We start from the raw sequence: 24,907 nt of genomic DNA on the forward strand, positions 1-24,907 counted from the left end.
TTGCATAAATAACATGGATTTTCAATTCATACTTGTATATTATAGTATATGGTTAAGATTATACAGTGCATATTTACAAGATAATATGGATTACAACTTACAAGATTAAAAAAAAATGGAAAGAAATAAGCATGCTTTCTAACGGTTGAGGGCGATGGATGTAATGAAAGATAATATCAACCAGCCTAAGATGAAGTATCCTACTGCGATCGTAGGTCCGACGTCTTCAGGTTCCTGCGACAATTAATTCAAACTAATAATTTATAAAAATGTTTTCATGAATATTTATCACTCAAAATGTGATGACTTTATGTTAAATTATAATAGTATGATATAATAATAGTCCGTTGAAATAGAGTTAATTGAAATTAAATGACTTGTAACACTTTTTTTTAAAAGAAAAATTAAATTTATTAATGTCTATCCTTCAAAAATATTTACTAGTTTTTTTTTTTTTTTATTTATTTAAGTAGAGCATTTCGGAGGGAAAAATTTTCATAAAATCATGCCAAGTGTCCACTCGGTGATTACATTAGTATATAGTAAGTATAGATTATGAAATATTTTTAATACTACTTACAAAGATTATTTTTAACCGTTGCAACTTTTGTCTATGGAGTTAGCACAATTTTAATGCATTTTGTGTGATCATTTCCTCTGTTTCATAATAATTGCAAGTTTTGCAACACTTTGACTAATACACATGTCAATGCATAGCTTTAACTATTTATATTTGTAATATAATGAATATATACATAAAAAGTGAAACACTAATTCAATTTTTTTTTTTTATTTTACATGGCAATATGTGTTTTATATATATTGTCAAAAAACATACCTAAGGTAAGCATATAAATAGTGTAAAAATCGTCAAATTGTTGCGATTATGAAGCGGATGTCTGTAATAATTAATACATCAGATCGGGTAATACAAATAATTGTGTTAGTATAGTTACCTGTTGAGGAGGAGTGCCGTAATCAGAGGTTTGTGTTATGTCAACCTCAAATGGCCAAGTATATCTCTCTGGATTACCACTCCTTGCTAAGCTCCAATCATATAACCTCCTTTCATCTTCAGAAGACAATATAGCATACGATTCCTATAAACCATAAAAATTTATCTTTAGTTTCTATATAACAAAATAATTAAACATATTTTGGAGCTCATAATTTATTACCAAAGGATTAAAAATTGATCTAGAGAATTGAATATGTTAAAATGAATAAATACATCAATTAATAACATTGTCATCATTTATGTAGTTGACAAATAGATGACTTTAGTCAACTTTTTTCCTAACTTTTTGTTACCTTTAGAAGCTCCAATTCTTTGTTGAGTTCTTCCTCGTCCATATCTTGGCTTGAAATTTCCTTGACTTTAGTCTCGTATGCAGCCCTTACCTACTCAATTATACAAGGAAAATGTAGTTTATACGTTTTCTATCTCTCAATCATTTTGACTTTTATGCTCGTCAGCTCATAGTTAAATTATAATCATTGAAAAAACTATAATGATATAGAAGTATTAGAAAAAAAAAAAAGAATAAGAGGAGGCTCATATTGTAAAAGAGTATCTTATATATTAAACAAAATAGTGACATTAATTTAAAATTATTCGAGCAATAAAACATGGTTATATTTAAGTTTATATATAGTAATGAAATCAAGTTGATACGTGTGTTGAGAAATAGATGAAGTTATACTAAGGGTCTGTTCACATTTACTGAGCTGAACTGAACTGATTGGAGCTGAATTGATTGGAGCTGAACTGAACTGAACTAAATTGAATTGAGCTGAAATGAATATTTTATGAGAGAGGAAAATTAAGAGCTGAACTGAACTGATTGGAGCTGAACTGAACTGAACTGATTAGAGCTAAACTGAACAGAAATGAACTGAAATTAAGTAAATATGAACAGGCCCTAAGCTAGTTTGACACGGGAAATTTAAGAAGTAACATACGTGCACACGATGGAATATATGTATAGAACACGTGAAATAGGGATATTATATACCTGATCATAGCTGCATCCTCGTCGAAGCCCCAGATTAGCATAATGGTCTACATCTGTAATTGCTGCACCATTCTAAACCATGGTTTTATCAGGCCATTAAGTACAAGTTTCAGCTAAAATGATTGAGAAATACTTAAACTACTTTTGAGCTTAGTTTTGTATGAGATAAAAAAACCAACACTTAAGAGTTTGTTTGACATTGTTTTTATTTTTAGAAAACAAAAAACAGGAAACAATAAAAATGTGTTTTCACTTTTCTATTGTCAGTTTTCAAAATTATCATGATTTTAATAATTTTTTCTAATTTTTGTTTCAATATATGACAAATATCATATAAGTTTGAAAAACAAAAAACATAAAAACAGAAAACCACGGCGATGTCAAACGAACCCTAATTTATTCTGTTTCTAATTAATTTCTGTTTCTTTGGGCAGCTCCTGAAATGCTTGCTGCCTAGACTACTTCAAGTCCTGCCCCTTTTGTCTACATCTCTCTCCTTTCTCATTTTTCCTTGTTCGTTTATTGCCTGTCAATTATCGACTCACTATTAAATTCATGATTCTTTTCATATATATATAGACTGATTAATAGGCTCGATCACATTACATTTAATAAGCATATATGTGGCCTATTTGCTGTCCATTTAACTACATTTGATCCTTCATTACGAAATGTTCGCGGATACATTGCGTCCCTTAAGAGGGAATGACAAAAGGGTGTCGTTTTTTCACCCTATTACAAAGTTATTGTTTGATATCATTATATGTTAGAGGACCCTCCCAACCAAAAGCTTAGATGATAAAGTCGATAGATAAACTCTATCACCCCATTATAAGGTTGATGTTTGATAACATAAATTTCAGATTTTTATGAATTTTAATGTTGAATTGCTTTTATGTAATCGACGTAAATTAAGGTAAATTTGTTTTATACGAATACACTAAGTGCACATAGCGAGACCACTAGTTGTATACAAGACCTATTGAAAATAAATAGACAAAGAATATATATGAATGATGATCACTAGATCAAATATTTCAATTGAAGAAATGGTTTAGAAAGGATGAATTACCAATGCCACGAAGAGCCTTCTCAACATTAAGGGGAGAAATGAGAGAAGGAGGTCCTTTAGGCATTTCTATTTGACTGCTTTCACCTTCTCCTTCCCATGACTCGTCCGAGGCAGTTGCAGTTGTCTCCGACCCATCATCGGAGCTCCTTGCTAGAAACCTCCAACATACCGCCTTTCGTGTAAGTGTAACATAGTTGTTGGTGCTAACAACATTAGCATTATTCTTAGTAATGTTACTATTCAACACAAAAAGGGTAGTACTATAGGTTGGTTTTACTAGTGTTGGCATCAATTCCCTGTGAGGCATATACGCTGCCGTCGTTGCGGACATTGCCATCTCCCTCTTTGTTTTAGAATTGACTGTAATTATCTTAGTTGAGGTTATTGGTAGTGAGAGAGAGAGTGAAGCTTGTGGCTTGTAGGAATGGTCTATCTACGAATGAAAATTTTTGGCCATTCAATTTGTGGTTCATAAGCTACAATAACTTAGTTCTAAATTTAAATAATTAACGTTCACTATTATAATTAACAAAGTCGTTGTAGTATAGTGGTAAGTATTCCCGCCTGTCACGCGGGTGACCCGGGTTCGATCCCCGGCAACGGCGCATTTTTTCCTTTTTCTTTTTTCATATAAAAATCATCATACAAACATCATTACTCTATAATCTATATATTGATCTGTAATCCTAATAACTCTAGATTTCATCTTAATTTTCTTTAATCTACTGATTATTTGTTGAATCACAGTCTAACTCATACACGATGCATGGATGTGAAGTACTTGTATAGTTGCATGAATAGTATTTTTTAATTAAGAATATTCAAAGCGCGATTTCAACCGCATCAAATCAGAATTTTACGATTTAGGGCTTGTTTGGTTGATGTAGGAAGTAAATTCCCATGGGAAATTCTAATTCATGGGAAATTACTTCCTTTATTAAAATTCCTAGGAATTACATAAATATGTTTCGTTGTCACGTGGGAATTTATAAATCATGGGAATTGTGAATGACCAAGGGAGGGGTGGGTAAGTAACTTCCCATGTTTTATGGGAAGTGAAAATTCCCATGAATTATGACTTTCCCCATTTTTACTTTTTAATGTCAACCAAACAACATCCCCGGCAACGGCGCATTTTTTCCTTTTTCTTTTTTCATATAAAAATCATCATACAAACATCATTACTCTATAATCTATATATTGATCTGTAATCCTAATAACTCTAGATTTCATCTTAATTTTCTTTAATCTACTGATTATTTGTTGAATCACAGTCTAACTCATACACGATGCATGGATGTGAAGTACTTGTATAGTTGCATGAATAGTATTTTTTAATTAAGAATATTCAAAGCGCGATTTCAACCGCATCAAATCAGAATTTTACGATTTAGGGCTTGTTTGGTTGATGTAGGAAGTAAATTCCCATGGGAAATTCTAATTCATGGGAAATTACTTCCTTTATTAAAATTCCTAGGAATTACATAAATATGTTTCGTTGTCACGTGGGAATTTATAAATCATGGGAATTGTGAATGACCAAGGGAGGGGTGGGTAAGTAACTTCCCATGTTTTATGGGAAGTGAAAATTCCCATGAATTATGACTTTCCCCATTTTTACTTTTTAATGTCAACCAAACAACATACCCAAAAGGAAATTTATGTGAATTTTGAGTGTCCATGGAAATTAAAGGCAACCAAACAAGCCCTTAGTGTTGTTACAATTAGAAAATTACAGTGTATTTAAAGATATAACGTTTGGGGTTCAGGTTTTAGTAAGTCAAATAATCAATGGAGCTTAGGTAGTTACCTTAAGTCCTTAACTCCAACTTCATTTTACCACTAAAAAAACCTTGTTCTCTCTTCATCAACCAAATTAACAAATTTCAGCATCTAATCACCCCAACAAAAATCATCAAAATTTGAATTAGAAATTCAGAGGAGAGAGAAAGAAAGAGTAAGATGGGAGAGGAAGTAAGAATGGAACCCACAACCACCTCGAGCAGCGGCCAACCAGAAACAATAAGCGGGTTTCCGGCAGCAGCTCAGCCGGAAATCATGAGAGCCGCCGAGAAAGACGACCACTACGCCTCCTTCGTCTCCGACGCTTGCCGCGATGCCTTCCGCCATCTCTTCGGTTCTCTTTCTCTCTCCTCCATTTTCTTACTAGTAATTTTTTTCTGTTTTTATTTGAAATATTGATTTTTGTTTTTTGGTTGAGTTTTCAGGTGCTAGAATTGCAGTTGCTTACCATAGTGAGGTACGAGGTTTATCACTTACTTAGTATTATTGATTTATTATCAATATGTTCAATGTTAATTTTCAGTTTTATTAATTTTATTTTGATGATGATTGTACTGTATGAATTGCTGAATAGAAAAATAAAAAGTCAAGTTAATGTCAAAATTGCAATGGTATCAAATTAAATTGGGGGAAAGAGAAGTTAATGTTCAAATTTGCAATCAAATTAAATTGGGGGAAAGAGAAGGTAGGATTAAGAAATTTGAGGAATTATCTGATGAGTTAGCTAGGAGAATTGAAGTGATTTGGGATTTATTACAATATAGAAGTCACTAGGTGGGCTGCATTCGTATATTGTTGTCGAATCTGCTGCTCGGTTTACATGATTTTCGAGTAATTGTTCAGTTGAAGGAGTGTGTGGCAGTTGGGGGGGGGGGGGGGGAGGTAAGGGGTTCAGTTTCCTAAAACAGCATTAAGGACAGGGAGATTTTCGGCTTTAATAAAAAGATTGCGGTTACCTGTCTGGAGCTGAAGGTGTACCGTGATGGAGAGCATTAGCTTCCTCTGCGATTAATTGCATATTCCCTAGGAAGAAGTTACATGTACTCATGTAGTAGTAAGGTTGGTTGTTTTGAGTGTCACAGAAATTATAGCTGCTGCTGCTGCTGCTGAAATTTGCTTCACCGAGCCCTCTAATTTTAGTTTAATTTAGCATGGAGGAGGGAGCTCCCTAGGTAATAAGGTGGGAGTAGTAAACGGAGAAGGGGAAACGGGTACCTGTGAATTGGATATAATCAAAGCAATGTTTTATAATGGCACTTAGTAAAAGAGAAGGTTGCTAGGATATTCCTAGAGAAATATAGGTTTCATGGGAATATTCACGCATATCTCTCTTTCCTTGTACTCCAAATATAATACATATGTGGTTCATAATCTTGATGTATTGTATAGCAATTGAGACCCTTACCATGGAACATCAATTTTGTGCAGACAAAACTTCTAGGCCAAATGCTTTATTATATTCTTACAACAGGTGCGGGCCAGCAGACTTTGGGAGAAGAGTACTGTGATATAGCTCAGGTAACTTTGGTTTTGATTATCTTTTAACATAATAAGTTCTATGTTTGTATCATTTATGCTCCTTCGGCCTCCAAATTTTATTTAATGCTGGTGTTTTTTGCATTTTCCTAAGCATTGTTAGTATGAGCTAGGTGTATCAAGTGAACGTATTCTTAAAAATTAGAAGAATCTCATGTGCCAAGCAAGTTACTGCTGTTTGTTATGTAACTCTGTCTTATCATTTTCAATATCTTTGGCTCTTTGCTTCTCTGAATTTTTAGAATTGGTTATTTTCACATTGTTTTCTTATTTTACTACTAAAACCATTTTTATCCTTTAAACTGATATCTTGGGTATAGGTCAAAAGTCTTAAAATCTATATATGTGATACTTTGGCATGACTTTATATTGATGATATTGCAGATTGCTGGATCTTATGGACTTCCTCCAACTCCTGCAAGACGTGCATTATTTATTCTTTATCAGACAGCAGTTCCTTACATTGCAGAAAGAACGAGGTTTTTTCACGCACCTTGGATTAAATCATGTAGAACACCTTTTTCTTTCTCATTGTTGTTAATGCTGGTGATTGGTTTTGTCTTAAGAGCTTTGTTGTTAATGCAGCTCCAGAATTGCTTCCCGTGGCATGTTCCTCACTGAATCACATTCTGATGATTTTAGTGTTAGCAATGCTCCTTTGAATAGTCAAACAGGCAGTGAAACCCCAACATCGTCCACATCACAGGTCTCAAGATCATCCCTTTCTAGGTTGAAAGAAAGATTTAGAAGATTGCGGCTGTACATAATTCAAAGATGGCCAACAGTATGGAACATCTTCTCTTTTGTGATACTAAACTCTTTTATTTACGAGCCAAGCACAATATTATTGTTTAAGTAGATAAATTCTAGTGCCTTTGTGCTAATGTGATGATTACTGTGTGGTATTCAGGTGCTCCCAGTAGCACGTGAGGTTTTGCAGCTGTTTCTTCGAACAAATCTTATGCTTTTCTACTTTGAAGGTGCTTACTTAAATTATTTATATATGAGGAGTTATTATGCATGATTACACTGCAGATATTTAGTGATGTTATTGATATTGCTCAACTGCAGGACTTTACTATCATATCTCAAAACGAGCATCCGGAATCCGTTACATGTTCATTGGAAAACCATCAAATCAAAGACCAAGGTAAGCGTGCCAAGATAGTTTGGGAACTAAAGCATATTACTTTTACGATTACGTAATTGGTAACTGTATTACACAATTTTCTTAATCATCTGAATATTTAGCTTGTGTGTGTGTGTGTTTTTGGCATTGCACCTCGTACTTAATTTCTTCTCTTTCTGCTTCAACTTGAATAAGATGAACTCTTGTTGGTATCTCATACTTTCATTGGTTTTTCATGTGTCTCATTAAAGATTATCGAAATTATTTTGTATTGTAATTGAGATTCAAGACATTTATGCATTATTTGCTAATTGCACTACACTTTGTAATTGAGATTCAAGACATATATGGCATAAACTCTTTGTGATTCGGGGGAACAAGTGTTATGAATACAAAATGGCAGCGGTTTTGTGGTAATATTCTTGAATGGAGGCCCTAAAATCTTGCATTTGTCCCAGTTGCGTGTGTTATTGACCTTTTTTAAAAATGTTTCCGTATTTCATGCTTATCTCATTATTAGATATCCATAAAGTTACTTCTGCCATTGCATGTGTTTGAATGTTTTATGTACATCAATCAATTTTGCTTTAGAGGAGCTATACTGTAACATATGAATGGATAAATGGAGCCTTGGTACGGATTAGTGAGTTGGGTTGAGCACTTTGCTGATTTGTCCTGCACATAATAATCTCTGAGAAGGAAAAGTGAAACATATCGCTTTTATTTGATTTGCACAGCATCATCAGATGCATTATGTTACCTTACATGTGAGCATCAGCAAATACTTTTTCGTATTACCATTGCGTGCATGCTAGTCTAAAGAAGTTGCCTCTTTGAAACTACCTGATATATTAAAAATTTGAAATCACCAGATGATAGTATTAGCTTTACAATCTAGTTCTAATCCTCTTAATGTGGTCTGATGCAGATATCAAATACTAGGAGTTTTCCTTCTAATCCAGTTATGTGTCATTGCTGCTGCAAGATTGCGGCAGACCAATTTATCTTCCCTTGGAGGTCCATCTAGTCAGATGTCTTTTGGGCCTTATCAACAGTCAGCAGGTTCCTTTTAATTACCTTGAACCTTTTATGTCTTATAAGGCATTTAGGCACGCTAATAAGACTCATAAGAGGTTTATACACTATATGATTTGTTACTCGTTTTGATCATCTTATCATTAGCTGGATCAGCTTCCTCTCTTTTCACCTTGGATTTCCTAGGATAAAAATTGAAGAGGTTGTCTTCAATCTACTATAGCTTATACAACCATGTGCAAAAGAAAATGCAATAATGATGCAAATGGATGGTTTGTTAACTAAATAGCATACTGTTTCTATGCTGCTATGCAGGAAGAGGAGTGCCTGTTCTGAACGAGGAAGGGGACCTGATCACTGCAGAGTCAGAGAGAGCCAATTTCCTTGCTGAGTCTTCATCATCTGAGGTGATCATTTGACCTTCATTTGATGCTGAGATTATTTATGAAAAAAAAAAAAAAACACACACACACACACACAAAAATTATTGTGTCAGCTTTATCCTTCGAATTTTTTGTACACAATTGTCTAAATAGCCATGATCTAATTATCATTGGTCAAATTTGAAAATCATATTAGAATTTCTTTTGCTTTCTACTTTATTCCTTGCTAACTGTAATACAGTATTAATGTTTCGTCTTCTCTGAGACTACATACTTATACTACCCTCTTTCTGATCAGGCTAAAGGAGCAAGTAAGTGCACTCTTTGTCTTGGTAATTGTGAGCATCCCACTGCTACACCTTGTGGCCATGTATTTTGTTGGTATTGCTTCTTTTCCTCTACAGGATTATTCTTACAGTCTTACCTAAACCTATTCTATTCATATTTCTTATGCGATGGGTCTGCATGCTTTGTATGTAGGAACTGCATCATGGAATGGTGCAATGAAAAGCCTGAATGCCCTCTTTGTCGAACTCCATTGACACATTCGAGTTTGGTTTGTTTATATCACTCGGATTTCTAGACCATCATGTGGGGAATCATCTAATGGTGAAAAAGTGCATTCTATTTGGGGGGAAAACTGATAAAAACAAGACCAACAGCATGTGCCCCATGAGATCTTATGGCTTATGCCTTGGTAGGGTAGTAATTCTTGGTGCTTACTTGGAAGGTTGAGCGAGTTAGCTACTGACCTATTGTACAATTCAATATTGTTTGAACAAAATTTTTACATAATACCGCTATTGGATTCCTGGTGTATTTTATGATATCTGACCAAATTGGGCACCTACATTATTTGTCTGTATATAAGTGATGAGCAATAAAGATGTCAAAAGAATGGAAATTTGATCCTTGTCCTCATTTCAAATACTCCATATTTTATTCCATCTCCAAGTTTTCTCCTCGCAATTGTGCCAATTATGGTTGCCATACAAGCATCAGATTCAGCACACTTTAACATGGGTGCACAAACTTCTATCAATGGTGCCTGCAATGATGTAAACAATACTGTCTTCAAAAAAAAATGTAAACTATACTATTGTGACATTTTTTTTTCCAGATGTATCAATTTGTTTGATCTTTTGTATCATAAATCTCATTTAATGTGGGATATATTAGAGTCTTGATAAAAGTTAAAAGTATCTCTATATTCTTTTAATGGCAACGTGGCTTAAAAGAGAAGGAAGAAACTACTACATACTACCTCCGGTCCAATTTAGTTGCAACTTTGGGGGGGTTTGCGGAGGCCGAGGCAAAATTTCCTAAGCATGTTTATTGAAAGATAAGGGTATACAATTAAGTATTAATCAAGAAATAAAAATTAAAAAAAAAATAAAAATAAAAAACAACCCAATGTTAAAAAAGAAACCCACCACGGCCAACCCAGCCACAACCACCAAACTACCGACCCCAGAAACCCAACGACCCCTTACCCACCGATTCCACCAGCCACGACCACCAAACCACTGACCTCCAGAAGCCCACCGACCCCAGAAACCCAACGACCCCCGAACCACCGACACCGAAACCACCAACCCCGAAACCCACCGATTTGTAACCCACCAACCCCAACCCACCGATTTGAAACCCCAACCAACACCGCCGACACAACCAACCCCGAAACCACCAACCGCGAAACAACCAACGCCGAAACCACCACAACTGAATCCACCAACCGCCGAAACAACCAACACAGAAACCCACCGGCGAGCCGCAATAACCACCCACCACCACCAAACCCACGAAGCCACAAACCCATGGACCCACACACCCACGAACCCACAAACCCACAAATCTGGAAAAATAATAGGAATGGTTGAAGGAGGAGAGAGAAAAAAAAATGGGGATGAGGAAGATGTAGAAATTTGATGAACAATGGTGATGAGGAAGATAAAAGAGGATGAAAGTGGCCTGAATTGGTTTTGGTGGCTAAGGGGTTGATTTTGGTGAAAATAGGTAACTTAATTAATGTTAGGGTTTAAGCTAATTAGATAAAATCAGTTTTGTAATTAGGGTGTTTTATAAAAAAAAGTAAGGGTAAAATGGTAATTTTACCACTAAAAAGTTACTTAAAAAGAAAAGAAATGGAAAAATTGCAAGTAATGTGAACCGGCCCAAAAAGGAAATAGTTACAACTAATTTGGACCGGAGGTAATACAACATACTCATTCATACTAAGCTTGTCACAATTCACAAATTTATGAGTTTTTCCCAAAATACAATTATTTAAAAGTTCAAAAAATCATCTGACAGATTGAATTTAAGTGTGATAATACTGTATGTGATGATACAATTTCTTTGGATAAAGAAAAAAATCGTGGTTAACAATAAATCATAATTATAACAGTAGCACATTAACATATAAACTAACATACTATAACAAAATGACATTAATCTCTGAAACTCCATATAGATGATAACTATCTCATTTAAAAAAAAAACACTGATTGAATTACAATCACTGTAACATTACTTCATTGTCTACAACTTCTAGTGTATCAAAGTGTGTAGCTTTTAATTCAATGCCAAAATTTTGAGGGTTGCCTTTGAGGAAATAGATTTTGTTCTCTGAACTACTGCTTATTGCCATCCAGAAGCAGGTGGAGCAGCAACCTCTTCCCAACCTTCGGAAATTGAAGATACTGGAGCTTCTGCTGATACTGCTGCTGCTGCTACTGGAGCTGCAGAAAGCACAAACAAAAACAATCACCTTAGGCACGTCACAGTTTCCTCTCATCTACTTACGCAGCAAAAGCTAAGATTCGTGAGTCTACATACATAATCCAACTCTTTCATCTACTGGATGTATAATTTAATGATTTGCTAACTCGCGGTATGAGATTTGGTATAGGAATGTTACTCTGACATAGTTTTAAAATGAACTGAAAATGAACCGCTTTCACATATAATTTGCGTTTCTAGGATTGCAGTTGTGGAATTCCAATGTGAAAACGTTATGAAGAGGGGATAATTCACCAGTCCCCCGCAATTGCAATCCGAGAAAGGCAAATTCATATGTATGGGTCTATGGTTGAGACTTGAGATGCACCATAAAAGGCATATAGTGTACATGAAAGAGTAAAATCATCCACAACTCGAGAAATAAATGCTGACAAACCACTGATCAAGTAAATAATATAAAGTTAAAGCACTATATGTTAGATTTAATAATAAGGCTCACGGTTCCCAATGATTTTCCATAATCAACAATTCAACAGCCGCAACAGGAATTTTGCCATCTACAAACAAAGAAAAAGAAATATAGTTACCTGGAGCAGTAGCCCACTCAGCATCAGAGACTAGAGGAATTTGACTAGCTGAAGCAATCCCCTCAGGAAGTGGAGCAGAAGCCCACTGGTCTCCAATGAGAGCAGCACCACCATAGTCTCCGTAGTCAGCAACAACAGCTTCTTGCTCTTCTGTTTCTTTTTTCTCTTCTGGCTCTCGGTGGAAGAATAGGTCAACCTGGACAAAGTAGGCATATTGACATCAGCTAAACAGACAAAGTACCCAATTACTACAAGATACTTGGCTTTACTTCTTGTGAATTGCAAATCAAAGAGGTAGAAGTAACTAGTTTCACCCTATAATACTTGTGGCACTGTGTCTCTGGTACTTAAATTACCACAAGAGCAAATTCAGAGACAGATAAATATAATGTTGTCAGCCACATTCCTTGCCACGTCACATTTTGCAAAATAAAGAGGTGGTAATATCACACACAATTTTACGTAAAAGGCATCAATACAATGTCCGCAAAGTAATCACCCAAAGCAAACTCACCATAACATCCCATTTCTGTCCAACGCCAATGGTTCCACGCATTTGAAGAACCATCCTAGCCAGTAGCCAATACAAACAACCAATGCTGTGCCTCCCCTTGTTGTTAGCGGGAATGGCAATGTCAACATAACGCATAGGAGAATCAGTGTCACAGAAAGCAATGGTAGGGATATTTCCAAGAGCACCCTCTTTGATAGGCTGAAGATAATACAATGCTATACATCAGAAGAATGAACAAGACAACAATTTAAAATAATGTTAGCACATGTAGATGAGGAAATAACCTGGTGATCAGTACGTGGATCAGTCAGAATGAGAAGACGAGGTTCACAGAAACTGGTCTGAAGCTGATTGGTGAAGGTTCCAGGAGTATGCCTTCCTGCAATAGCCTGGGCTCCAGTGTACTGAGCAAACTTCAGCACAGCTCTCTGACCATAAGGCCTGGCTGACTGAACAATAATGTCCTGAGGGTTCTCAATAGCTACAATAACCCTGGCAGCCAATTGAAGTTTTTCCCAAGTCTTTCCCAAATTTATGATGTGAATACCTGATAGTAGATATTGTCAAGATAAGGTGTAGCATCTTAAAAAGATATGTAAATTACAAGAACTTCCAATAATATTTAGGAATTTGAACCATTATACTGAAACTAATATCCACAAAAAATTTGAAATATTGCAGGGGAGACAAAATTAAAAACATCTAAACCAATCAAAAAAAGGGAAAATCGACCTTCTCTTCATATATACATTCAAATAAGGCCATGTCAACACACTTTTAAACGAATATTTGTTTGTTAGAATGCAGCTCGCTTGAACTAACAGATAACCAAAGAATGAAAATTCAAAGAGTGGTCACCTTAACATCATGTCATATAGCTTGAATAACAATATACCATAACAGGGTATGTATTCTACTACTAGTCATACATTATTCCACAACAATTAGGTAACATACACACTGGTTTAAAAGTATTCAAATATAAAACTTTAAAGCCAAAATCTATAATCAATCGAATCGACTCTTCCATTTGCCTACCAAACCACATATTGGACAATTGAAATGGGTGTCAATACTTAGGTAAACCCCTTCAATGCATTAGATAAAAAAGGACTAACCCAGCATATCCATATTATATGCTTCCTTACAACCAGTACAGCCTAAACCACCACTTTTCGCATTTAGTCGTCACATTACTAGATCAAATTACACTATCAACGAGACTATTAATTCCAAACAATAGAAAAATGAGCTCAAAACTATAACAGCATTGCAAACGCAATATCCATAATAAGTAATAACCACATCCACATTCCTCTTATACAGAAACCAGTCCAAATTAACACCTTTGAATAGCATTGCATTGGTTTCAAAAACCCATAAATTTCCATCAACAATATCATCAATTTCTATCTCAATAATGACTCTAAAACAGTTCTAACAAAAAAATAAGTAAACCCCAGAAAATTAAACACAGATTTAAATCTAATAAACAAAATGCAAGACAAAATTAATATGATTAATTCTCATAAAACTCAATAAATTGATTCAGAATAAGAGAGAAATATACCGTCAGAACGGCGTTTGTGGGTGTAACGTTCCATCTGAAAGTCGCAATTTTTGGTGCCAAGATGAACATCAGCAGCAAGCATCATTTGGACGCCTTCCTCTTGCGGGGTCAACCCTCTTGACTCCATCGTTGCTGCTGCTTTGATTTTCTCTCTCTCTCCTGACGAAGAAGAAAGGGTTTCGAGTTGTGAAGAAGAGAGTATATAGCTCGGCAGTGAAGGACTGGAAATTGTTGAAGGAAAACAACACAAATACTGCAGCAAAGCCCAACGTCTCGTTCAAACCCTAATTTTTGTTTATTGACTTTACTACCCTCTCCACTCTTTCTTGGGCTTATTATACGTTTTATCAGGCTAGATCTTCGTGCACGGTTTTTTCAATCTTTTGGAAATAAATATTTTGCATATATTTTCTATCAATTTTTAAAAAGTTTTTTTAAAAAAATAAAATAAACTAAGGTTATTGATTGATGAATAGACTAGATTAGCGAGTAATGAGAAAGGTGGCAAATATGTTGTCTCGGGTTTGATTTAGGTCGCATGATTTAAATCTAATTATACAAGTGAAGAAGTGTGTATTATGGAGGATGGTTACTTAAGTCAAGTTTAAAAGTTTATGTTCGTTAATGAGAGTGTACAATGTTAACAAGAGTACATAATCTTTCATCTAGGGTCCGTTCCGATTTACTGAAAACAACTTAACTGAACTGAACGGAACTGATTGAAGCTGAATTGAAATAAATTGAACCGAAATTAAGCTGAACTAGAACATGCCCTGAGTGGACCTCAAAATTAGGTATTCATTATGATTTAGTTACTAAATCCTTTTATTGAAATTACTTACTCCGTATAATAGAGTTTTGAATTTCAAGATGGTCTTGTGCTTATCTAAGTTGAGTTTTATTTACTATTTTGTCATTTTACTTGTTTTGATCAGGTCAAGTAATCAGTATCCATTTAATTCTTCCCTTCTCTTGACTTTCATTCTTCATTAATTTTCTCTTATTAATTGTTAGTTTTAATCATCTTTTCTCTTTATTTCCACCACCTAATGAAAATTACCTTCAACAAATTAGTACTCTTACTAATGTGACTAATCTGACTTCTAATAAACCTTACTTGGCAAGTTGGCCTTAATATTTTGTTTCATCCGTATGACCTAACACTACAATCAGAGTTAGTCATGAGGTTAATTAATTCGGGAAGGATTGGTAGCAAACTAGGTAAGAATTCATAACACATAATTGGACTGCGCTACTTAATGAATTGGATTGGTTTGCTCACAGTTTGAGTAGTGTTGACTTGGGCTAGAACTTGATTCTAGGGATGTGTGTCATGATGCATTTGTTGGTTCATCGACTGAGAAGCAGGTTTTAATTTGGTAATTTTTGAAAATGTATGTGATTTGATTTAACCATATTGGTGGGAAAAATATGTAGTTTGGTAACTGTGTTGGTGTTCATTGGTTTATCACTGAATCAGACCTGATTGACAGTTTAGCGAGTTGATCCAAGCATATCAAGACATTATTACAATGATAGAGCATAACTAGATTAATATGAATATGAATTTGAATTAGATAGGTTTATTCATTCAATTCAATCAAGTGTGAATTTTACATGGTCTAATTCTTAAACAAAAGGTGTTATTTTTGAGTTTTTATGTGTTACTTTATGGAATTATGAAACACAAACTTCATGCAAGTATATGACTACACATGTAAATAAGAAATGCACTTCACAACAATGACTAAACAAAACTAGACCCAAACATAAGGATTTAATCTATCTCATGACTTAAAGGTTCACTTGATCAAATCTCACTAACAGGTTATAGTGAGATTTTCCCTCATTTCCAATAAATCTAACTTATAAAGCTGCTGAATTAGATAGATCACTAAAAACTTGTAAATATACAATTACTAGTTCTTTGCCCGAGCAACGCTCGAATATTAACAAGGAAAAAAAATATTTTTATAAATTACTATAAGTTTGAGAAATATCTATTTATGTTATCAAATTATATAGATTAGACACAGTAATATCGAGTACTTATTTCTAATTTTAGTTTCCTGACATCTTATGAAGTTAAAATTAAGTTAAAATCCTTTTTGAGAGTTAAAAACAAATAATACATTTTATATATTAACGATTAAAGATTCAAGGGAATATACAAAAAAAAAATATTTATCTAAGTGTTTATTATTGCTCTACTTTGTAGGTTGCATATTTTTTTATCAGCTATGTTAATAATTTTTATGAACAAAAAAGAGAAAAAAAAAAGAAGGTTTTGGCGGAAAATTTTCTAATAGAAACGCAACACGTGTACTTTGGGGATAAGGTTGGGAATTACTTTATTATATTAGTACCAGATTAGTTCCGTGTGATGCACAAATTTCTTTAAAATATAGAGTATATATTTTATGTATTCTTACGTATCGAAAAAATTATTGAGACATAACCATTAGTTGTAAATGCTAATTTTATAAAATTAATTTTGAAGAAGAAAAAACCGAATATGAAAATTTAAGCATATAGATAAAAGTGAGTTATTTAATATACGATTTTAATTAAGCAAATAAAAAATAATTTTAAACTTGTAATATATAAAAGAAAATAGAAAAAAAAATATACATCAAAGTATTTTGTTGGATGAAGCATAAGGGAAAGATGTATTAGATACCAATAGTTGGTGATAGAAGAAAAATAAATAAATTAAAGAGTATAGATAAGGGTCTGTTCTCATTGACTGAACTGAGCTGAACTGAACTGAACTGAGCTTAGGGGGTAGAAATTCGGGTCAGTGGGTTGGGTTCGTGTTGGATTTCGGGTCGATTTCGAGTTATGCTTAGAAACAATTAAAAATAGTGTAAAACTTAATATTATTACGAAATATGAAATTTTGGTCAACTCGGGTCGAATTCGGGTTATTCGGGTTCAGATCGGGTCGGGTTCGGGTTTCTCTTAGTAACTTCGGGTCAGGTTCGTTCGGGTTATCGGGTCGGGTCGGGTCGGGTCAGGGATTGCCAGCTTTAAGTGAACTGAACTGAACTGAAATGAAATGAATATTTTATAAGAGAAGGAAATTAGGAGCTGAACTGAATTGAATTGAACTGAACTGAACTGAGCTGAACTGAACTGAACTGAATTTCAACGTAAGAGAACATGCCCTAAATTGAGAGGAGGAAAAATTAAATTTGAACGTCAGATTTTTATTTAGGCGGAAAAATCTTTCTTATAAAGCTGCCACGTGTACAATATAATGTCAACGGTTGTTCCTTTAGTTTATTTATAGATAGATAGATAGATTGATGCTAGTTTCTTTCAATCAATTCAAATTTGCACATACCTCACATGTGCACAACTTCGGAAATGATTCAAATGAATGTTTAGTGTCATAGTATGGAATAAGCCCAAAAAAATCATTGCAAACTCCTTCAACATAAAAAAAAAAATGCAACCAAGTGAACAACTTAACGTCCACACCAAAATCATGGCCCTCCCTCACGAGTTCTAGAAGCTACTCATATTTCACAGCTTCACTCTCTTCATCTTTCACAGTACTTCTTATCTTAGGCTTTTCTGTTTAATCAGAGCTCTTTTACTGGAAACATCCAATCAATCATGGTGACCCAAATGATCAAAAAGACGAAAGGTATTCAATTTCATTTTATAATTTTATTTTAATTATATGATTTATACTTTCCAATTGAATGTAAACTTGCCTAATTGGGTTTTATAGCAGTTAAATTATGTTAAATGTTAGTAACTTTTTTGATCAAATTTCTGATTTTTTGACATGGGTTTGATGGATTTTGGTGTAGTTAGTGACAGTTTGAGTGATTTAATGAAGTTCTGACTAGGGAAATTGGCAGAAGTTGAATACTCTAGTGTTGAAGTACGTGTCACTTCTATGTTCTTGGTAAATAATTCATTTAATCTTCTTACTTTATACTATATAATTGTTGGTCCATTTGATTTTGTGTGTGTGGAATTTGATTAATTCTTCGTAATTTAATAAGGAATTGGAATTTCCATCTGTAAGGCGAAATTGGGAACAATTGATTTATGTCTCGAGCTAGTTTGGTATTCATGTAATGTGTGATAAACTGATAACTGATAAGTGTAGAATGTTGCTAGATCATCTGGAAGAAAATGGTGAAATGTAGAATTGGTATATTCATTGCTGTATTTGTATTTGCACTCCATTGTTATGTGTTGCATCTTTTCTCATTCGGAACAATCGATTTATGTCTCGAACTAGTTTGGTATTTATGTAATGTGTGATAAGCTGTAGCATGTTGTTAGATCATGTGGAAGAAAATGTTGAAATTTAGGATTGGTATATTCATTGCTGTATTTGTATTTGCACTTCATTGTTATATGTTACATCTTTTCTCATTCTATTTCTGTACAATTGATATATGTCTCTAACTAGGTTGGATCATCTGGAAGAAAATGTTGATTGGTGTATGCACTGCTGTATTTGTACTTGCACTCCATTGTTATGTGTTGCATCTTTTCTCTTCTAGCTTGATCATGTTATAGAAAGTTTGTTACGCATGTTTTTGTTATTTTTCGGGCAGGGAAGGGTTTAGGGGGTGTGGATTGTAGTTTGGGATTGAAAAGATGCTTTCACTCTTTACTACTCTGTATCTTTTCAACGCCAATTGCTAGTATTTTTAAAATGAAGTCTTACCTTAAAGTGTTGTCTGCACTTTCGAGTTGTAGAATTAAGTTACATCCACTATTTGTTTGCAATAGTAAAATAAGGAGCTTGTAATGAAGCAGGTGAAGTGTGGATGATAAGCAATACTCTTTTCAGCCACGATTTAGTGGCAATTTACAAGTGATGAATAGAGTTTCAGTATAATAGAAGTTTTCGCTGAAGGATTCATGGATAGAAAAGATATAAGCTTTGTGAAAGTACAGTTTCATTTTAATTGGGGTTATTGGCAATTTGAAGTATGCATTCAATGGATTTGATTGATCATTGACATGGGATCATGTTTCAGTGCCTTGAATGTAACAACAATCTTGCTAGTAATTTTTCTATTTTTTTTTTATAAGAAGGAATGAATTGATAGAGTTATGAGAAAGAGAATGTTGGAAAGCTTAATTATATTGATGTGATTCCACGAGTATATATAGTACATGAGTAAGCAATATAATACGACTAGATACATTGGAGTACTTCATTAGCTAAGAATAAGGGATATCTTTGACTATCAATCTAAAGAGTAAATCAAGGGATTGCTAACTATAAACAATATCAATAAATATGATTTGATCAAATCCTTTACACGCCCCCGCAAGATGAACGACCAAAGGGAAAGTACAATCTTGTAAAATGAATGTTCTTCTTGATTGTTGATTGCCACTTCAAGATGTTGGTGTTTCTTTAATTGAGAGGTGTACGTACCAAATTGAGAGTTAAGAGAGATTTATTTATTTATTTTTTTTTTTTTTTTTTTTTTTTTGGAGGAGTTGCATGAAGAAGTAAAAAGATAGTATATAGAGAGAGAATAAGAAGTTGTTTAATGGGTGTTTTTCACGGTTTTTAAACACATGAACCATTGATTGTAAATATTTAAAAATAAATAAAAATTTGCTAGCGTATGCTTGCAACAAATGGGAGGGAAAAAAAATATAGAGGTTCCGATCCTTCACCACCATTGAAGGCGAGATCGAAAATATTAATGGTGGTGGTGGTTTAGAACAGAATGTTATGTTTTTCCATAATGGTTTTGGAGAGAATTTCGTATATGGTAACACATGGTAGGTAAACTACGGGATATTGAAAAAGGTTTGTTTCTCCATGTAAGGGGTTTGGAGAAAAAAAATATATATATCAATGGCATCTCTTGGTATATGAAATACGGGGTGCCAAAAAGAGTTGAGTGAAAAATGTGATTTTGGTTTGAAGCTTTCCGAGAAGAAAGTTTGATATGGTCACCATCATTTGTCGGCGTCAACAAAAGGTTTTGATAGTGTAACCATGGTAGTAGCGGAAGCAAGAAAAGATGGATCAAAAGCTCATGATACCATGATAGAGTTATGAGAAAGAGAATGTTGGAAAGCTTAATTATATTGATGTGATGAGTATATATAGTACATGAGTAAGCAATATAATACGACTAATACATTGGAGTACTTCATTAGCTAAGAATAAGGGATATCTTTGACTATCAATCTAAAGAGTAAATCAAGGGATTGCTAACTATAAACAATATCAATAAATATGATTTGATCAAATCCTTTACATGAATTGGGGCAGATATTGGCTTTTTAGAGATTCAACAAGTGCTGATAAGTTGCTTTTTCTTACAATTCAGGTGTCAAAGATCGCAGGATTAGGAATTGACTCTGTTGTGCAGAAAAAGGTTTAAGTTTCCAGATAATACTGTTAAGCTCTATGCTCAAAAACTTAACAGCAGTGGGCTTTGTGCCATTTATCAGGCTGAATCATTGCATTACAATCTCCTTGGAAGATTAGCTTTGAGGAGGTACAAGAATTGCTGCTTTTTAATTGTTTTTCTATGTGCTAAATTGAACATGTTGATCTTGGTCAAATGTTTTTTTATTTTCCCTCTTTTTTCTTTAGGGGTTGGATAGGGTTATTGCTTACTACCTGATTTGTCTTGTGATTGTATTCTGTCGTATGTTTTTTTTTTTTTTGAATTTTATTGAGTTCATTTCCTGATCCGTCTCTAATTCATTTGTCTTGCATTCTTGTCTAATTGTGGAAACCTTTCTCCTGTTGCATTGTCATCTTTACAGCGAGTTGATCTAACTTTACAACCTTTCTCGTGTCTGAGGATGACTATACTAATCAAATCATCCACCCATCAAAGCTGGAAGACTTAATAGTGTTTTCCAGAAGCAGTTTGGATGTGAAATGTTGATTGTGATCAATCTTTGACACTTAAAAGCGTAGGGAACTTCTATACTTGTTAAATTGTGACTCGAAATCTAGTAGGGCTGACTTTGAATGCTTATATCTCTCAAAACTACAACTGATTTTGAGATGATTCAAGTTGGAGGTGATAGCTTGAGCTTTCCAACGATAGGTCATATTTGATAAGAAACGAGAAAGTTATGACCGTTTTACAAAAACCTGACGAAGCTGGAACGAGGCTGCGAGCTATAGCTCTATGCGAGTGAGCTATAGCTCGGCCCTATGAGGACTTGCGGCAGGCATGAGCTAGCTGCCGAGCTATAGCTCGGTAGTTAGGTTATTCTAGGATAATTGATTGAATATTTCCTAAAATTATATATTTTCTATGACGGCTATTTGAGTATACTTGGGGAACAATCTTAGGGTTTTATTAGGGTTTTCTTGTGTTATAAAAGGACCCTTTAGTTGATCAATTAGATCATACCTTTCTTGAGCCATTAGATTTAGGACTCCTTGTATTATTCTCTTGTTTCTTTCTCCATTATAGTGAAGAAGCTCTCGAATCCCCCACCCGTGGATGTAGGTCTATTTTGACCGAACCACGTAAATCCTTGTGTTCTTTGTTTATCTTCTTTATTGCTTTTCTCGTTCTTAATTTCATTGACTTGTTCCGCATTAATCAAACACAATTACACCACTAATTTCCTAACACTTCTATCCCACTTGGTGTTAGTTTATTGCCATATCCAACTATATTACTTTGGTGTTACCGCATCTTACTATAGATTTATGGTTTTGCTACCTCAATGACGTTACTAAGCTTGAATCGAATATATCTGTAATCTGTTTAACTTATTTAGGTGCCTAGAACAATTAGATGGGATATAGGGTATCAAGTGGGAAGTCTCGTGGGATAGAGGATGTCTACTGGAATATTTTTTTTCACTTGTTTGCTAACTACGTCTCCATGTTATCTTACCAGGCATGCTATAATGGTGTGGAGTTTGTTATGGAAAATGAGCTAAGAAATTTGACTATGTGACTATACTTTGGAGCGATCATTAGCTCGTAGATCTCAGTGGATTAATCTTCTTGATCATCTCCTTACAGATTATTGTGAGTGGTATGCTTCGGAGTTCAGTATGCCTAGTCCATAAAGTCCAAGTCTGGTTACACGTTCTCTTCTGGATAGCCTGTCAATGGGTATATTGACTCAGCTGCGAGACACATTTTCCTTAGACAGGTTTAGGTTTCTTCTCTTATTATTTTTGTTTTTTGACTCATTACAAGGTTCTTTTTTCTAAGATCTCTGTCCAGCTGAAGTGAACAAGTATGGAGTGCTAATACCAACTCAGCTAACATAATACTCCGTAACATTCTACAAGTGTTTTTTTTTACTTCGCTTTTCCCCTTCCTTTAACCTGTGCCTCGTACTAATGTTTACCCTGGGGACGGAGAGAGGGAGTTACCTAAGTGCAGTTTCCGGAATGAAGTATTGAAGTCCATGGAGCTTAGCCTGACGACTTTATTGGCTATATGTTAAAGAGGGTGTCACTGGTTTTAAAGTCAGTCATTGCTCGATTGGGCTATCAAGGGGAAGCAGGGTCCTCCCATTCCATTACTTGATTTTGTTACTATATAGCCTCCCAAGGATGATAGGAAGAGTTCAAAGTAAGCTAATTGGATCTCTCTCCTCCACTCTGGGCTAGCAGACTGAAGGAGAGAGAATCTTACCCTCCCACAGACCAGCTCCATGCTCAGCTAAGCTCGCAACAAATGAAATAAAAAGAGTGAAATCATATATTATATGATTGCCGGCGGTCCATCGTGCTTGCGGGTTCGGTTGTGCTTCTAGCAAGTTAATCACGCCCGGTTCACGAGGTTCTACCACTGCAGGACCCAATCATAGTCAAAAGAAGAGTTTGATCCTGGCTCAGAAGGAACGCTAGCTATATGCTTAACACATGCAAGTCGAACGTTGTTTTCAGGGAGCTAGGCAGAAAGAAAAGAGGCTCCTAGCTCGCTATCAATTCTTTTTCCAGATTGGAATCCTTAAAAGCGGTTTATGAGACTACATGGATCCTTGGACTGGAGCTTTATTCCCACTCCCAGTAGAGTAGTCTGTCTTCAGTAGTTCGCTTGGTAGGCTTACCTCGTCATAGGCGATAGAGCCTTTCCCGCCAATTCCCTTGCATAGATTCTTAGCTAGGACATGCAGCTTGCCAGGGAGTAGATGCAAGGAGTCTCTCCTGCGGAAAGGGTGGGCCATTGATAAAGAATCGATTCCAAACCACAATGCTAATCTTCTTTCAACCTGCAATTTTGACGACCAACGTCGGGTTCCCTGTTCCGGTTCAATACATTTATTGCAGTGGCTTAATTTTAGATTTAGACAGCTATATATTAGAGACATCATATATATGTTTAGATGCAAGTTCGGCAAGTGAATTTAGAAAATTTGTTTCAAACAATGAGAGCGATTGCTATGATTATTTATGAGATGATATGCTTTATCAACAACATATACTCCCCTTCAAAAAAAAAAAAAAAAACAACACATACTCCATAATGATGATTTCCTGGGAAGGAAATTTTCTGGTTTGTGACTATGTCTTTAAAGTTTATGATGCTATGATAGAGTATAAAACATTTTTCTAGACATATTCTTGGACGGCCAATTGACCATATTGGTATAAAAGTTAACACCCTTATGACAGATTGGTATATAAGTTATTGCCGGCGACATATTGGTATAAAAATTAACATGTGGTGACATTGATATATAAGTCAACAAATTGCGACATTTACCCCTATTTTCTCGTCAGAGGATATGTATATGATACACACGCTTAATTTTAGTGCTAATAACTTTTATTTGACATTTTGTTTTTTTGTACTTTTGTCTACTTTTTATATTAATTTAAAAAAATTATGAAGTAAAAATCCAAAAAAAAAAAAAAAAAAAAAAAGTTGAAAGCCCAAAAGTGATGAGAAAGAAGCTAGGGGAAAACGAATAGGAAAGCTTGAGCAAAGGGATATAAGCTTGAATGTATAGAGGGCGTTGGTCATTGAAGCATCACAAGGGTAGATTCTTCTTTCATTTAAAAAAAAAACACTCATATATATATTTTTTCTTATTATATTGTTGATTTACAAAGTTGTGGGTATAATACAAATGAAGTAATAATGAAAGTTAGCGTCTACTAGTAATTGGTTTTGAAATTAAATAACTAAGGGCTTGTTTGGCATCATTTTTGGTTTTCAGTTTCCTATTTTTTTGAAAACTAAAAACTAAAAACAGGAAACAAGAAAAAGGTGTTTCCACTTTTCTGTTGTCAGTTTTCAAAATTATCATGATTTTAATAAGTTTAAATATTTTTTGATTCATTATAGGGATTATATCATATACTTTTAAAAAATAAAAAACCAAAAAACAGAAAACCAAAACAATGTCAAACGAACCCTAATATTGAGGTTTTGTTTATTGTTTATTAGTTCTTTGGGGTTTTATCGTTTGATTGATTTATCAAAGTTATTGTATTAGAAGGGAAGAGGGAAAAATTATTATTTGGTGCTGAATAAGTATATTATGATAATAAATAAGATTGCAAAAGTAATTAAAACAA

The 24,907-nt window shown here is 34.4% G+C and overlaps 3 protein-coding genes, 1 long non-coding RNA gene and 1 other non-coding gene across 6 annotated transcripts; 3 read left to right on the forward strand and 2 right to left on the reverse strand.

The window, feature by feature from the left end:
- LOC110705382 (NAD(P)H-quinone oxidoreductase subunit U, chloroplastic-like) lies at positions 1-3,528 on the reverse strand. The gene is made up of 5 exons (XM_021883232.1): positions 3,088-3,528; positions 2,016-2,077; positions 1,312-1,401; positions 957-1,100; positions 1-234 (listed from the first exon to the last, which is right to left on the reverse strand). The coding sequence occupies exons 1-5, from the start codon at positions 3,422-3,424 to the stop codon at positions 139-141; spliced, it is 729 nt and encodes a 242-aa protein (XP_021738924.1). The 5' UTR covers positions 3,425-3,528; the 3' UTR covers positions 1-138.
- Positions 3,529-3,620: 92 nt separating this feature from the next.
- TRNAD-GUC lies at positions 3,621-3,692 on the forward strand. The gene has a single exon. It is a non-coding gene; the product is annotated as a tRNA-Asp (tRNA).
- A 1,194-nt stretch (positions 3,693-4,886) lies between these two features.
- Positions 4,887-9,886, forward strand: LOC110705383 (peroxisome biogenesis factor 10-like). Its single transcript, XM_021883233.1, has 11 exons — positions 4,887-5,224; positions 5,316-5,347; positions 6,319-6,408; positions 6,811-6,905; positions 7,012-7,210; positions 7,337-7,406; positions 7,498-7,576; positions 8,484-8,617; positions 8,906-8,997; positions 9,272-9,354; positions 9,454-9,886. Exons 1-11 carry the CDS (start codon positions 5,050-5,052, stop codon positions 9,554-9,556), a joined length of 1,152 nt encoding a protein of 383 aa, XP_021738925.1. The 5' UTR covers positions 4,887-5,049; the 3' UTR covers positions 9,557-9,886.
- Positions 9,887-11,415: 1,529 nt separating this feature from the next.
- Positions 11,416-14,683, reverse strand: LOC110705384 (40S ribosomal protein Sa-2-like). The gene is made up of 5 exons (XM_021883234.1): positions 14,387-14,683; positions 13,101-13,363; positions 12,817-13,014; positions 12,303-12,498; positions 11,416-11,714 (listed from the first exon to the last, which is right to left on the reverse strand). Exons 1-5 carry the CDS (start codon positions 14,511-14,513, stop codon positions 11,614-11,616), a joined length of 885 nt encoding a protein of 294 aa, XP_021738926.1. The 5' UTR covers positions 14,514-14,683; the 3' UTR covers positions 11,416-11,613.
- Positions 14,684-17,559: 2,876 nt separating this feature from the next.
- LOC110705385 lies at positions 17,560-23,799 on the forward strand. 2 transcript variants are annotated; one of them, XR_002508070.1, is made up of 4 exons: positions 17,560-18,038; positions 18,208-18,305; positions 20,719-20,889; positions 22,264-23,799. It is a non-coding gene; the product is annotated as an uncharacterized LOC110705385 (long non-coding RNA). The 2 variants fall into 2 exon arrangements; XR_002508069.1 differs by lacking the exon at positions 18,208-18,305 and having other exon boundaries at positions 17,608-18,038.
- The last annotated feature ends 1,108 nt before the right edge of the window (positions 23,800-24,907 follow it).

This window comes from Chenopodium quinoa, unplaced genomic scaffold (genome assembly GCF_001683475.1).
Source record: "Chenopodium quinoa cultivar QQ74 unplaced genomic scaffold, ASM168347v1, whole genome shotgun sequence".
NCBI lineage: Eukaryota > Viridiplantae > Streptophyta > Magnoliopsida > Caryophyllales > Amaranthaceae > Chenopodium > Chenopodium quinoa.

Excerpts from the sequence above, each read along its gene's own strand:
- LOC110705382 (XM_021883232.1), bottom strand. The coding sequence starts at position 3,424 with ATGGCAATGTCCGCAACGACGGCAGCGTATATGCCTCACAGGGAATTG. Across the intron at positions 2,078-3,087 it reads GAAGGCTCTTCGTGGCATTG|CAATTACAGATGTAGACCAT; the intron begins GTAATTCATCCT and ends AGAATGGTGCAG. Across the intron at positions 235-956 it reads ACGGCACTCCTCCTCAACAG|GAACCTGAAGACGTCGGACC; the intron begins GTAACTATACTA and ends TAATTGTCGCAG.
- LOC110705383 (XM_021883233.1), top strand. The coding sequence starts at position 5,050 with ATGGGAGAGGAAGTAAGAATGGAACCCACAACCACCTCGAGCAGCGGC. Across the intron at positions 7,211-7,336 it reads TAATTCAAAGATGGCCAACA|GTGCTCCCAGTAGCACGTGA; the intron begins GTATGGAACATC and ends TGTGGTATTCAG. Across the intron at positions 7,577-8,483 it reads CCATCAAATCAAAGACCAAG|ATATCAAATACTAGGAGTTT; the intron begins GTAAGCGTGCCA and ends GGTCTGATGCAG.
- LOC110705384 (XM_021883234.1), bottom strand. The coding sequence starts at position 14,513 with ATGGAGTCAAGAGGGTTGACCCCGCAAGAGGAAGGCGTCCAAATGATG. Across the intron at positions 13,364-14,386 it reads CCACAAACGCCGTTCTGACG|GTATTCACATCATAAATTTG; the intron begins GTATATTTCTCT and ends ATCTACTATCAG. Across the intron at positions 13,015-13,100 it reads ATCCACGTACTGATCACCAG|CCTATCAAAGAGGGTGCTCT; the intron begins GTTATTTCCTCA and ends TATTATCTTCAG.